General features: G+C 44.2%; 1 protein-coding gene across 1 annotated transcript in view; it reads right to left on the reverse strand.

The window, feature by feature from the left end:
- Positions 1 to 15,221, reverse strand: part of L1CAM (L1 cell adhesion molecule) — a 302,701-nt gene that overhangs the window by 60,723 nt on the left and 226,757 nt on the right. Inside the window, 4 exon segments of the mRNA XM_030194088.1 lie at positions 4,483 to 4,605; positions 4,923 to 5,145; positions 5,272 to 5,387; positions 14,796 to 15,018. Coding sequence (XP_030049948.1) covers positions 4,483 to 4,605; positions 4,923 to 5,145; positions 5,272 to 5,387; positions 14,796 to 15,018 — 685 coding nt within the window.

Here is a 15,221-nt window from a genome sequence, read left to right on the forward strand (position 1 = left end):
ATATGTAATTACAGTGAAACCTCCTTGGTTTTCGTTGACTTCGGATTTTGTCGGTTTTGGTTATCGTCGATTTATTTTGCAAAAATTTAGTCTCAGTTTTCGTCAATTGCCTCGGTTTTCGTCGGCGTGACCACGCAGCTAATCTTGCGTTCTCACGTGTCGTTCTTCTGGGGCATTCTTCTGGGGCGTTGTTTCCGGTTGTGGGATCACACTGCTGCTGTTTTCGGACCCAAATTTCGTCGTTTTGCCACAATACTGCTGCTACTGATTGAGTGCCTGTATCAAAGTCCCTGCTGGTATTAGGACCCAAATTTCGTCGTTTTGCCACACTACTACTACAGCTGATTGAGTGCCTGTATCAAAGTCCCTGCTCTCATCATGGGACCCAAAAAAGTTTCTATGGGCAGCAGTCCTTCAAAGAAGAAGGACAGGAACACGATTGAGTTGAAGAAGGAAATCATTGAAAAATACGAGAGTGGCATTAAGATTGCTGAAATCGCCCGCATGTACAGGAAGTCACCATCCAAGAAGGGAAGTGACCCCCCCAGAAGCTGGTCCTAGTGGCAAAAGAACAAGAGGAGAAGTGACCCCCCCAGAAGCTGGTCCTAGTGGCAAAAGAACAAGAAGGGAAGTGACCCCCCCCCCCCCCCCCCCCCCCCAGATAGTGTCCTTATGGAGGGGGATCCCCCTTCCAAACAATAATTTCTGCTCCTCTCTCTCCATCTTCCATACACCAAGAAGAGTCTTCAGAAAGGTAAATGCCATGTTAAATGTTCATTTATTCTATACACTACTCTTTTTTATTCATTTAAAAGAAAAATTGCTTGTTGCCTGGGTTTTCGTCGGTTTCGGTTTTCGTCGATAGTTTTCGGACGAATTATCGACAAAACCCGAGGTTTCACTGTACTGGTAGCAATAATGAAACAGTGATAGAACATTCACATAACAAGCAGCCTGCACCAACAGATTTATTTTCCATTGAACATATTTAATCTTGTACAAACTTGGCAGCTAATAGTGTGCTGAACTGGACAATGTTGGCACATTTAGACTGACTCTATACCAAACTTCTGCATGAAAGAAGCCCTTCCCTCATTATTCAATACATCTTTTTGAAACAGTAGTAATAAAAAAGGCAAGTGCATTTTTATAATATACCACTGCAATCCACAAAACAAAAGATGCAAGTTCCCACATGCCATTTTTTCCTTTTGATATAGGCACAGGGAATAAAGATGTTAAATGCTCCCAGGTTTCAACCTAGTTAATGTTGGTGTTCTCTTGGGTGCGAAGATTGGGAGGCAAGATGGCGGCTGAGTAAGTCGCAAGTGAAGTAGCTCCTGTCTTACGTTTCGTTTTTCCTTGAAACCTGATTTCCTGATGCCCAAAAGAAGAGGCAGACAACGCACCTGCCCGGCGGTGCAATCTATGCCCCCTCTTGGAACTTTGGATCGCTTCATGGTGCCGAGTACGGTTTTGGGAGCGTCGCCTTCGCTGCCGGCGAATATGGAGAGAGGTCTCCCATTTTCGCGGCTTGAAGCTGAAACATCATGGAGCCCCGAAGAGCGTAATCCTCCCCCGATGCCGGCGGAAACCCCGGAAGCAACTCAGGAGACTCAGGACGCTCGGACGTCAACGGGGTCTCCTGGCACGGGCGCTGCTACGGGATTACAGACGCCGATGGACCCCGCGATTGCATTAGCGGGTGAACAAGGGGAGAGTGTCTCTGGAGAAAATCTGGCGACGGGAGGAAGCCAGCTACCGAAGAATCCAACTGCAGGCTTACCAAGTAAGTCCTTATTACCCCAAAAACCAAAGGAGATAACTTTAGAGTCAATTTGGGAAGCTCTAGTTTGTCTAGAAGCTTCTTTTGGTTTGAAACTCACATTTGTTAATCAACAGATTGAATCCTTGTCTGGAAAACTACCCTCTTTGGATCAAAAAATGGAAACTTTGAGTAAAGCTAATGAAAATAATTCCAAAGCTATACAAAGTTGCCAACAGCTGCAAGTTAACCTGATTAAGGAAAACTTATACCTACAAAATAAGGTTGAAATGCTTGAAAACTACCAACGTTCAAATATTCTTAGACTGTTAAATTTCCCAAAGCAGCTGTCTATATCACCTCTTATTACTTTTAAAAAATATCTTACAGAAGTATTGAAAGTACCCGAACAGTCATATCCTCCTATCTCCAAGATATTTTATGTAACGTCTTTTCTGAAGAGAGATTCCGAGCAAGTAGAGAGAGTAATGCCCCCAGTAGAAACTGGGGATGTAAACCTGACACAAATGATAGAAGATGATATGGCGGGTCTTACGTCAGCAACACTCAAAGTTACATTTATTCTACAACCTGATAGAGACTGGATACTAAAGCAATATTTTTTGCATAGAGAACAGAATTTCCTAGGTTATAATATAAGAATGTATCCAGATGTCTCAAAGGTAACGCAGAAGAAAAGACCGGAATTTCTTAAACTTCGACCAAAAGCATTGCAATTGGGAGCATTGTTTTGGTTAAACTTTCCATGCAAATGTGTTATAAAGTTAAACTCTGTTAAATATATATTTTATGATTCTAAACAATTGAGCTCTTTTTTGGACTCTAAGTTAGCTGGTTCACCCGTTTCGCTACCAGGACCTGTAATAACTTCTACGCCGTAAAGTTTTATACTCGGACCTTCTGCTCAGCCACCTTTTCCTTAGTTGTTATTATTATAATTTTCCTGATGTATAGTTTAGTATTGCCTCCATATTGTGGACTAAAGATGAGAAATAGATCATGATTTTGTTTAATCTAGATTGCTCTAAGTATTTCCTTTATGTTATAAATGACTAATAGTCATCTTTGCTGATTTCAAGAATTGTACTTGAATTAAAATGTGAAAAGTGATAAATAAAAAAACAAAACAAAAAAAAAACCTAGTTAATGTTTTTTTCTTACACTGTACTTATAAATAGTAAGTAAGTCTGAATGTAAGCACCTGATTTTCATAACATGTCTGTTTTGGTGGTCCTTTCCTATTTGAAAACATCTCTGCATGAATACAGGGAGTCCCTATAACCAGCTCCTCCCAATGACACAATGAATTAAAATTTAGAACAAATTGGTACTCTAACCGATGAAACCAATAGTTCCTCTATGTACATCCCTATGCTGCACAAGCTGGCATGTGTAAAAATGTAAGAGAGATCAAATAAAAATACTACCAACAATAAAGAACCACAACATGGATAGAGCAGCTCACCCGCACCTCCTTGCCTCTTCTTGTTCTGTTGCAATGAATCTTTAAGCAGTGCTGGCACATATCAGCAAGAGCAGGCTGCTTCAGCCAATCCCAGGGACCTTCCTTCAGCCTGTCCCACCTCCAAGGGTTGAAGGAAGGCCCCAGTATTGGCTGAAGCAGCCTGTTCCTGCCGATGTGTACCAGCACTGTTTTAAAAAAATTAATTGCGGAAGAACAAGAAGAGACAAGGAGGTGCGGGGGGAGGACAAAAAGTGAGCACATAGAGGTGCTGCATGAGGCGGGGGGGGGGGGGGGGGGGAGGGGGGCAATGGGGAGAGAAGATGCCTAACCCACAGGGGAGGAGGACAACAATGTCGATGCCAGGAGGGTATCCAAGCCCAAATTTTGGGAGCCAGTTGTTAAAGTAGCTACTTTAACAACCAGCTCCAAAAATTCTTAAAAACCTAACTAACGTCTCTCATGAGCCGGCTCCAGCACACCACTGAACATGGAAATATTTGACCTTTCCAACAGACAGAAACAAACTGTGGAGAGCTAGGTAGTATGAAAACTCTTGTACAAACATGTGCAGTATGAGCCTTGAAACCTTTCCAGAAAGCCCTAAAAATTGTCATCCATTGGTGTCAATTGCAGTCATGTGATTCACTCATATGACTTGATGAACCTGCTTTTTTTTCAGAGAAAATCAAAAACACATACAGGGTAAAGGTTTAATTTTGGTGAGCACTGCCTCCTCAGCTGTTGTAGCTCATATCTGGCTATTTTTGGCTCAGTTCACCGACCTCTAGCTAATGGGTGTGGTACATTGCTATTTGAGGGGCTGAAGTGCAGACTCACAGCCTTTTACAGGGACTAATGGGTTCTGGCCTGGTGCCAAAGGGACAGCTAAAGAAATTTCTATTAAAAATTGTTTAAGTTTTATGTATGTGTCATAGTTTGTCTGGGAAATGTCTAGTCCATCTCTGATAACCCTGAGAGAAAATGAGGCCTAACGGGCAGGAAGTGACATCTGATATTCAGGAGCTGCAACAAGGGAGGAAGTAACACACCATCAGTAACACAGCATCAATACAGGCAACATAATGCAATCAACTAACCATTCCCCAATAGGCATTTGTTAATTTTGGAATTAGTATTCTTTGGTTCCCCTGTTAAGAATAATAGGCCTTAGTTTTCCACTGTGCCCTATGGGTAAGCACAGTGACCCGCGATCCATCTCAAGTGCACTCACCGGGCTGGTACTGGAGGAAATAACCTGTGATGTGGCCATTGGGCTTGCGGGGCACGTCCCAGTGCAGAGTCAGTGATGTGTCTGAGATGAGCTTCAGGTTCAAGAAGGCTGGCTCCCCAGGCACTGGAAGGGAAGAAAAACCATGTAAACACTCCCCACTTTAACCAGGTTGGAAAGAATTAGCATTTGCCCACAGTTATATATGGTCTGCTCCTTATGAAAGAGGCTACTGCTAGAGGCATTATTCAAATGGCTCCAGGTCTTTAGGAAAAGGTTTTACCTCTTTTGCATCTCTGGGAAAAATAATGATGCCTTGAGGGAAAGAACAAGACTCCTGAGCCATCCACTGACCCTTCCATATGCTTCAAATATGTTGCTTTCAGGGCTCTTCTGGATTCCATACATGGGTCCAGTTGAGAAAGGAAGAATTAGGTTCTCACCTCCTTCAGGAGTCTGGAAGGACTTGGCTGGGCTGGGAGGCCCCTCCCCTTTGCCATTGAAGACTAGAACCCTCAAAGAGTAGTGGCTGAATGGTTCTAGTCCCTGGATTGTGGCATGGTGCTGGTCCCCACGGACAGTGAAGACATGGTGCTTGGTGTGTCTGCGTGAACGCAACTCTTGCTTGCCATGAATCCCAATTCTATGCTCTATCTCATAATATATCTAGGAAAGAGAGGTAAAAAAAAAGAGGAAGAGAAGGGTCACACTGTCTATGTCACAGCAGAATTCCAAAATATATTTTTGGCACTGAGAATTCTCTATATTCTTTGGATTTTTTCACCCACTCACCTTGTAGCCACCAAGATGCCCATGGATGTGCTTTTTAGGCACCGGAGACCAGGTGACTTTTATGGCACTGCGGTTCAGTACCTCAATTCCCACATTCTCTGGAGCAATGTCTGGAACTGCAAGGGAAATGCACAGTTCTTGGAATATTATGCAGGTAAGACAGCTCTATCTAGGAACTGATAAACTGATTAGGACTAATGTCAGACTTGCTGAGGCCTGGGGCAAACATTTGAGAGGGGACCCCAAAGGCCATCAGCAAACTGTTTTCACTTTTAGGTTGAAGCAGGCTTGGGACCTCTCCCCCCACCCCCCGGCCATAGCATGGGGGTCCAGGATACCTAGTTGCACCCCCAAATGCCAGTCCTGTGGGTAATTCCTGAGTACTTCCTGTTTTCATATTTGCAGCCTATGCAGTTTACTTGTCATTGTTCAGACTGCTATTGTAAGCTCTTTGGGGAAGGCACTCCACCATGCAGGGCCGCTGAGACTGGGCCGGGCCCAGGGCAAGGCTGCCCCTGGGGCCCCGCCCCCGCCGCCCCCGAGGTCGCCGCCACTGCTCCCCCCTCCACCCGCCCCCCCCCCCTCCGTCCGCCACCAGGCCAGGCCCCCTGCATTGAAATCACAGCGCCTCTCACCTCCGTGTGAAAGCGCTGCAGGCAGCAGGGCAGCAGATCGCCTCCCTTCGGCCCTCCTTACCTCCTTGTGTCCCGCCCTCACGGAAGTTATGTCAGATGAGGGCAGGACACAGGGAGGGAAGCAGGCCTGAAGAGAGGTGAACTGCTGCCCTGCTGCCTGCAGCGCTTTCACATGGAGGTGAAAGGCGATGTGATTTCAATGCAGGGGGCCCGGCCTGGTGGCAGACGGTCGACGACAGAGGGCGGGTGGGACTGTGGCACCGGGCCCCCCTTGGAGGCACGGGCAACTTTGTCCCCCCTGCCCCCCCCCCTCTTGGCGGCTATGCCATCATGCACAGTACAAGGAAATAGTACACGTTACAGGGCGACAGTAACAATAAATACTTGTTATAAAGAATAACATCTTTCTCAGGTTTAAACAAATAGTAATCCCAGAGTCACAACACCATGGGATCCACATTCAAATACTCAATAAAAAAATGGGAGATACTAATCTTCAATAAATATTTTAGGACAGACAATATAAAACACAATCACATAAACCATCCACAAATTAAAATTTTTGGTTTGTGAAAAGTGCTCAGAAATTAAGTGCCCCGGAGTGTATATTGAAAACACATATAGGCACCCTTATCTCAATCATTGCACCTTCCAGAGTTGTAAATAGAGACCTCATAAGTATTGCAACACAGCGTAGTTCAATATTAGAGCACAAAAATACTTAGCTTGGCAAATACGCTCCCAACATGTAACAGGTTCTATGAAGTAGGCCCGAACAAAGGGTGTCCAAGTGTAAATCAGATGGTATCCAAATATAATCAAAGTTGTCCCAACCAGGATCCAGGTTTCACCAAAACTTTGGCTTCTTCAGGTCTAATAATCCAATACCACCCTGGCCACTAACATCGCGCCGAAATTTGGACGGTTTATGTGATTGTCGCCATATTCAAAGCCATTTAAGTGGGCAGCGAGGCTCCTGCATGGTTAAATCGTGCTGAGTGGCCCAGATGCCAATATTCGGTTGCACTTGACTGGTCAGTGCAATTAAATATTGGCTTTAACCACCAGGCACTGCCAGCTACTGTTGGTATGGTCTAGGGGTGATACCTAACCAGGCATATAGGACCACAAAAAAGGCACACTTAACTATGAGGCCCTATAACTAAACCATTTTAAGTGCTAATGCATGCTTACCGCAAAATGCCTTAAAAGTGTTTTGTGGTAATATGCCTGTCAGCGCACATTAATTGCATGCTATTTTTTATGTTATTGTTTCAGGAGGGGGCATATCATGGGCAGGCAACAGGTGTGGAATAGGCATGGAAGCGTTATTCAGCTAGCACAGTCACATCAGTGCACGCTAACCGGAAAACACAGAGTTAACATGGGAGCACTTAATGCTTCCTAAATAGGAGGCAGTAAGTGCTCCCACATTAATTTTTTTAAGGTAACCCGCACTAATATGAATTTTAGTGCACAACCTGAAAGAAAAGAAAAGAAAAATACCTTCAATTACTGCTGCATTAGAAATGGGTTTAGCACATTGAAATGTGCTAAGCCCATGTCATAATGCGTTTTAGTACAGGGGTCCCTATGCCCGGATAGCTGTGCAGTTATGGCACTTAATATCGACTGTACCCACATAAACTTCCAACCACTAGCAAATACCCAGATATTTGGTGCTGGTGACCAGATAGGACCCAGATCCGTGGTGCGACCTCACCTTGAGTACTGCATTCAATTCTGGTCACCATATAAGAATAAAAGAAAATAAGAGTAGCCATACTGGGTCAGACCAGTGGTCCATCTAGCCCAGTATCCTGTTTTCCAAACAGTGGCTAAGCCAGGTCACAAGTACCTGGCAGAAACCCAAATTTTGGCAACACTCCATACTACAAATCCCAGGGCAAGCAGTTGCTTCCCATGTCTGTCTCAATAGCAGATTATGAACTTTTCCTCCAGGAATTTGTCCAAACCTTTTTTAAACCCAGATATGGTAACTGCTGTTACCACATCCTCCAGCAAAGAGTTCCAGAGCTTAACTATTCGTTGAGTGATAAGGTTCAAAGAAGAGCAACCAAAATGATAAACGGGATAGAATGCCTCTCATATGAGGAAAGGCTAAAGAGGTTAGGGCTCTTCAGCTTAGAAAAGAGATGTCTGGAGGGGAATATGATTGAGGTCTATAAGATCCTGAGTGGTGTGGAGGTGAATCGATTTTTCACTCATTGAAAAAGTACCAAGACCAGGGGGGGGGGGGGGGGGGGCACTCAATGAAATTACATGGAAATACTTTTGTGTTTAAATCATTTTTATTTGGATCAACAACATAGTTCACCGCATGTGTTTACCGGTTTGTTCAATTACAACTTCAATTCTTAACAAGCTCACATACCTTGGGTTATTGTTTTATTCCCAAACCTCCCTCCCTTTCTCCTGTTCATTGTTTCAACAGTTGACATAACAGAACAATCAGCTAGTAATAACAGTTCACAATTTTCTTATCTCCAGTCCTAAATCTTCATACCTTCCCACCCCCCACCCTTCCCGCCCCCGCCCAACTTCTTCTTCCTCTTCCTACTATGTAAATAATTCAAAAGTTCAATAGATAACTACGTGCTGCTGGTGTCATGGTGTCCCAAAAGGGATGCCACTTCTGCCGAAATTTCCTCCCAATCTCTGAGTCAAAGTCTTTTACGGCCATTCGTTCTATCCGCAACAAGTATATCATACGGGTCCGCCACTGTTGCCATGTGGGATATTTATACGACATCCATTCAGATAATATTGTCTGCTTGCCAACAATTATTGCCCGTAATACAAATGCTGTGTATCCTTTCCTGGGCCTTGTCCCCAGCTTAGGCTGTCCAAAGAGTAAAGAAAACTCATAGTGCCACCGCTGACCCCATATCCTGTTCACAGTAAGTATGATTTGTTTCCAAAACTTCTGGATACCCACACAGGACCAGTACATGTGGCCCAAAGTTGCTCCATCCGCGCCACACTTTGGACATTCTCCCCAGGGAGACAACCCCATATAAAATGCTCTCTTCGGTGGGATGTGCAGCCGTAAGGCCATCTTATATTGTAGCTCCCAGTGTACCGCTAAGTTTGTGACTCGTCGTATTTGCAGGATATGTGTTTTCAGCTGCTGTGTCGTAACCACTTCTTGCAAGTCTGCTGACCACTGTTGTGCCAGTCTGTGGTATTCTATTTCAGGGGCCGTGTCTCGTATATGTCTATGGTGATAAGACATAGGCACCCTCTGTTGAGACTCCAGCGAAAAGGCCGCTGATAACTCCTCTTGTACGTCCTCTGTCAATGATGTCCATGGCAGGGATGATATATAATGCTTTAATTGTCCATAATAAAAATAATCCCTGTCTGGCAGGGCATATTCTTCTTGTAAGTCAGAGAATGTCCTGATTTTGCCTTCTCTAGTCACCACTTGGAGCAGGTATATGATGCCCCTGTCTTTCCATCTGTGAAAAACAGTATATAATTGTCCTGGAACAAAGGCGGGGTTATCACATATAGCCAGATAAGGTGTTATTTTTGTCGAAAAATGATGTAAACGGCACACCCACCCCCACACCGCTTTTGCAGTGTTCATAATTCCAGAATATTTCAGGATATTTGGCATGGGTGCACCAGTACTATGTAAATAATAACTGAAATGAATTTGTGGAATTAAGCCCAGCTCCATGGTTGTATTAGCATAGTCACTCGTATGCCTATACCAGTCATTTATTTGCCTCATGCCACTAGCAATAGTCAAAAATCGTATGCTTAGGAGTCCCAGCCCCCCATACTCCACTGGTATACTTAAGGATGAAATTGGGAGGCGAGCTTTTTTACCTTTCCAAAGGAACTTTTGTATATGTTGATTCAACAGCCGCTCATCCCTACCTCTCAAATATAATGGGACTGTTTGGAATGTATATATCCATCGTGGGGCAACACTCATATTAAACAGTGCAATCCTCCCCAATAAAGACACAGGGAGTGCGCTCCAAGCCTGTAACTTCAGTTTAGTTTCACCAAGCAGTTTTTGCAGGTTAAGTTCGTATAATTGGGTAAGGTCTGCAGGGATGCGCACTCCTAAATATTTAATGAAATTCTTTTCCCATATGAGGGGGAATTTATTTTTCCATCCCTGGCGTTCTCCCTGTACCACCTCCAGAGCATACGACTTAGATAAATTTAACTTAAAGCCCGAAATCCGGCCAAATTTCTCTATTTCTTTTAACAACGCTTCCATGGAGCTAGGCGGATCCGTTATTGTTAACAATAGGTCGTCAGCAAAGGCCAACACCTTTACAGTCTGGCCCGCCACCGACACCCCTGTGATACTTCCGTGGCTCATTAATGTACGCAATAGTGGTTCCAGGAATATCACAAATAAGGCTGGGGATAGGGGACATCCCTGCCTAGTTCCCCTCGTAATCTCAAACTCTTCTCCCCTTATCCCATTTACAAGCACACTTGCCCCTGGTTTACTGTAAAGTGTTTTAACTGCCTGAACAAACCAACCTTGTATCCCCATCTCGTTCATAGTTTGAAATAAGTATCCCCATCCCACCCTATCGAACGCCTTTTCGGCATCCATACTCACTACTACTGATGGTTCCCTCCTATCTTGGCAACTCGACATTGCCAACAACAAGCGTCGGACATTATGTGTTGCCTGCCTATTTCGCACAAATCCAACTTGTTCTGTATTAATCAGTTTTGGTAGATACTGTGCTAATCTTTTTGCAAGTATCCCTGCCAGCATTTTCGTATCAACATTTATTAGTGATATTGGTCTAAAGTCCTCAGCTCTATTCAATGGCTTTCCTGGTTTAGGTATCAACGTAACTAAAGCCGAGTTTGCATATGCCGGAAATACCCCTTTCTCTATCACCTCTTCATAATATTCCAGCAATGCTACTTGTGCCTCCTGGGGTAATGTTTTATAATATTCCCCTGTATAGCCATCAGGGCCTGGTGCAGAGCGCTGCTTTAATCCCTTAATTGCCTGTTGTAGCTCAGTTAAATTCAGCGGGGCATTAAGGACGGCCACTTCTTCAGGTGACAGTGTGGAAAGACCCGCCTTTGTTAGGTAGTCTTGTACTAAGCTGTCGTTTGGGGATGCCTCAGACGAGTAGAGTGAGGCATAATACCTGGTAAATATTTGCCCTATTTCTTTTTGTTTTACTGTAAGTCTGCCTCCCTCATCCTGTAGAGCAGCCACCACCCGGGGTCCCCCCCAGTTCTTTATTACCCTAGTCAATAAACGCCCTGTCCTATTCCCAAAACGCTGCAGCTTGTATTTATAATAAATCGCTGATTTAGTCTCATTTTCATGAAGTAAAGTGTTCAGAGTAGTCTGCGCCACTTTCAAGTTCTCTAAATTTTGTGGTGTAGGTCTATGCAGATGGGTACGCTTAGCTTTAGTCAGTTGCTTCTCCAACTGCAGTATAGCTGCAGCTCGGCGCTTCTTTCTTAAATTACAGTAAGCAATGATATCCCCTCTAAGGACTGCCTTTGATGCAGACCAGTACAAAGTCGGGTCTGCCAGTGCATGTGCCCCATTATGTGTTGCATATTCCTCCCATCTTTTTGCCAGGTATTCCTGAAAGTGGGGTTCATTATGAAGGTATGCTGGATATCTCCATCCTGCCCCCCCAACATTATCTCCAGGCGCCTCTAATTCTATCCACACCATGGCATGGTCTGATATCTCCTCCGGCCCTATACAAGCTGCCCTCACCTGGGGAAACATAGACCTCTCTATTAATATATAATCTAATCTCGCTAAGGTACCATGAGCCCTTGATCTATGTGTATAGTCTCGCTCGCCGGGATGTAACACCCTCCACACATCTACTAAGTTCAGAGTTTTTACAAACATTGGCATTTCCCTTGCTCTTTGCCCAGAGTAGTGCATGGAATCCGGATTTGAGGTGTCGTCTGTTGGGTCTAAAATTAAATTAAAATCCCCAAGAGCTAAAATCTTCTCTATTTTGTACTGAAGACATCTACTCCCCAGATCCCGAAAAAAAACTCGATCATGCTCATTTGGGCCGTATATTCCTACCAGTAAAAATTCCATACCTTGTACCCATACCCGTAATATAATGGATCTACCCTGCTTCCCTTTCTCCTCCACAGATACCTTACACGCTAATCCTTTTCGGAAAAGTACTGCTACTCCTCCCTTCCTCCCCTTAGCAGCCACCGCATAGCATTCTCCCACCCACGATCTCTGTAATTTTGTGTGTTCCTCATCACTAAGGCGTGTTTCTTGCAGACAGGCAATATCAGCTCGGTGTCTTTTAAGGGCCGTCAAAATTTTATTCCTTTTTATAGGGGATGTAATACCCCCTACATTCCATGTTATCACTCTAAGTGGCATGTCTGTAGATTATCTCTAATCTTCTAATTTTGGACTTATCTTGTGTATTTATAAAACCATTACTTTCTGAGTCCCTACTTGCCTTCCTCATAGCTACTCCGTGTATTGTGTTGTTAACAAGGCCCCAGCAGTTATCATATACATCGGGCTTCCCCTTTTCCTCCAATTCCCCTCCCCCCTCCCATCCCTTTAACTTCCCAACTATGCAATCACCCCTTTCCATCCCCTAGTCAAACCAGGTGATGAAACTGTGACCCCAGTAACCACTCGAGACCCCGCACTCCACAGGTTGTTATACATATTTACTCATACATAACTTACACGCCCCACCTCCGCAAGGCGCTCCTTTGACTTTCAATTAAGTCCAGGTCAAACAGCGTCCAACACCTTATTCTCTATTAAGTACTTTTTGGCGTCTGCCACTTTAGGAAATACTTGCCATTTATCTTGCACAAAAATTGATAACTGGGCTGGGTATTGCAGTCTAAAACGGATTTTCTTCTGTGCCAAGGACGCACATATAACATGGAATTGTTTCCGTTTTTCTTGCACAATGGTAGAGTAATCCTGAAATATCAATATATTCCTGTTATTATGTTTTAAGGTATCTCTTTTGAGTTTAAAGCCTTGGAGTATTTCAATCTTATGGCGGTAGTTTAGTATCTTCGCGATGACCACACGTGGCCGGTTTCGATCTTCCATTCTTCGGCCCACGCGGTGCGCCCTTTCTATCACAATTGGTCCCATTGTGTCCGTTAGGGCTAGTTCCTTAGATAGCCACGTTTCTAACCACGTTTCGAGATTGCGCTCAGGTAGTGCCTCGTCCAGGCCTACAATACGTATATTATTCCTGCGCGCTCGATTTTCGTGGTCATCTAATAAGCTCCTCTGCTCCTCTAGTTGTTGGCGCAAACTTGCCATATCTGGGCCATACGTTCGGGAGTCATCCTCAACCGCCGAAACCCTGGTCTCCAGATCGCTCACCCGGATCCCCAACCCATCCAGCGCTGTCTGGTAGGTTTCCAGTTTATTGTTCAGCGCTATCCACTTCGGTTCCCAGGCCCTCTCGATCGCTTGTGTTAGTTGCGATAGTTGGGAGTCTGTAAATGAGGGCCCTGGCGCCATTAGCTCTTCAGCCATCTTGGCCTCTCCGCTACTCACTTTATTCTTATCTTTCTTCGTGGTTTTTTGCGCCATTGCAGCGAGCGGGGACTTAAGGTATTTTTCCATATACTGGAAACGGATTGCAGAAGCCGAACGCGTGATAATTAATCTTTAGTGGAGTCGGGGTCTCGGAGCCTCAGGAGCGCGTTGCTTCCTAGCTCATGACGTCACCGGAAGTCCCATGGAAATACTTTTAAAACAAATAGGGGGAAATTTTTTTTCACTCAAAGAATAGTTAAGCTCTGGAACTTGCTGCCAGAGGATGTGGTAACAGCGGTTAGCATATCTGGGTTTAAAAAAAGCCTTGGACAAGTTCCTGGAGGAAAAGTCCATAGTCTGTTATTGGGATATTCATGGGGGAAGATACTGCTTGCCCCAGGATTGGTAGCATGGAATGCCGCTACTAGTTGGGTTTCTGCCAGGTACTTGTGACCTGGATTGGCCACTGTTGGAAGCAGGATACTAGGCTAGATGGACCACTGGTCTGACACAGTGTGGCTAATGTTCTTATCTGGGTCTAAGTTAGCTAGCAGCGGTTAGCATTTATAGAAATGAGCCACTACACAAGCTTAAATTAGTCCAAAGTTGTTTATTCTGTGCAGAGCTCTTAAGACATTTTTATTTCATTTTATTCAATTTTATGAACCACAGGTGGAATTCTGGGTAATTTGAATAAAATAGATTCATTTTCAAACTGAAGGTTTAGTTCTTGACCTGAGCCCTTGCAAGCTAAAGGCATGAGATGCCATATTTTGTACTGTAAAAGGCATCACTTACAGCAATTAGTAATTTATTACAGAACACCTCTGAGCTACAGTGCATGAGGTACAATCTCTTATATGAGAGGAGGGTAATCTTGAAAATATTTCAGATAGGTGTTTGTGAGTAGTCTGTCTGAAAATTGTCCCTTCCCCTAAAAGTATGCGTGCCGTTGACATTTCATTTTTTTATCTATGTGGAAATAAGGGGCAGGGATATGCTAGGGGGAGGGAAAGTCATTTTGTTTTGAAATCCCTGTGCTCACTTCCCCACATTGTATAAATTGCAACTGTTTCAGAACAAGACTAAAGGATTCAGGTATAAATTCTGCATTTCTTCCACTGGCCCAAATTGCAAAGGGGAACTACATGTAGGGCTACACCTACAATGTACCAAAGGCCCTGCAAACAATTAAAAAATTACCCCCTAATAAACCTTACTATGATGTAATTACGTTTTACTGAACAACTACAGTATGAACAAATCTAGACAAGGTAGAATCTCTAATACCTTAAGAGGTGCCATGTGCATATTAAAGTGTAATAAGGAAGGAAATGGGAACTCACAGTCTTCTCCTGAGTAACCAGTGATGGTCTTGGGCTCTGGCCCCTCCCCAATGTCATTCAGTGCTTGCACTCTGATCTCGTAGGGTACAAAAACATCTGTACTCTGGACGAGGACTGGAGGCTGTGCCACTTCCTTCTTGTGCCACTCTCCAGCCTGACCCTGCAGCCGCCACTTCACCAGATAGCGGAAACCACGCCCGTTCTGGTCTAGTCCCTTCATGGGCTATCAAGAGAGGTAACAATATTTTGTAAACACAAGGAAACAGCAGAAAGGAGGGTAGAACGGAGACAGAAGACAGGATACAGCAGAGTTGCCCTCCAACTCCAAGTGATAAGGAACAGGCTAATCCAGATCTGGTTTTAGTCCATTACATGCATGGATTTATAGTTTTGATTTATCAGAACTACAAATTCAGGGATGCAATA

Source organism: Microcaecilia unicolor, chromosome 2, assembly GCF_901765095.1.
Source record: "Microcaecilia unicolor chromosome 2, aMicUni1.1, whole genome shotgun sequence".
Lineage (NCBI taxonomy): Eukaryota > Metazoa > Chordata > Amphibia > Gymnophiona > Siphonopidae > Microcaecilia > Microcaecilia unicolor.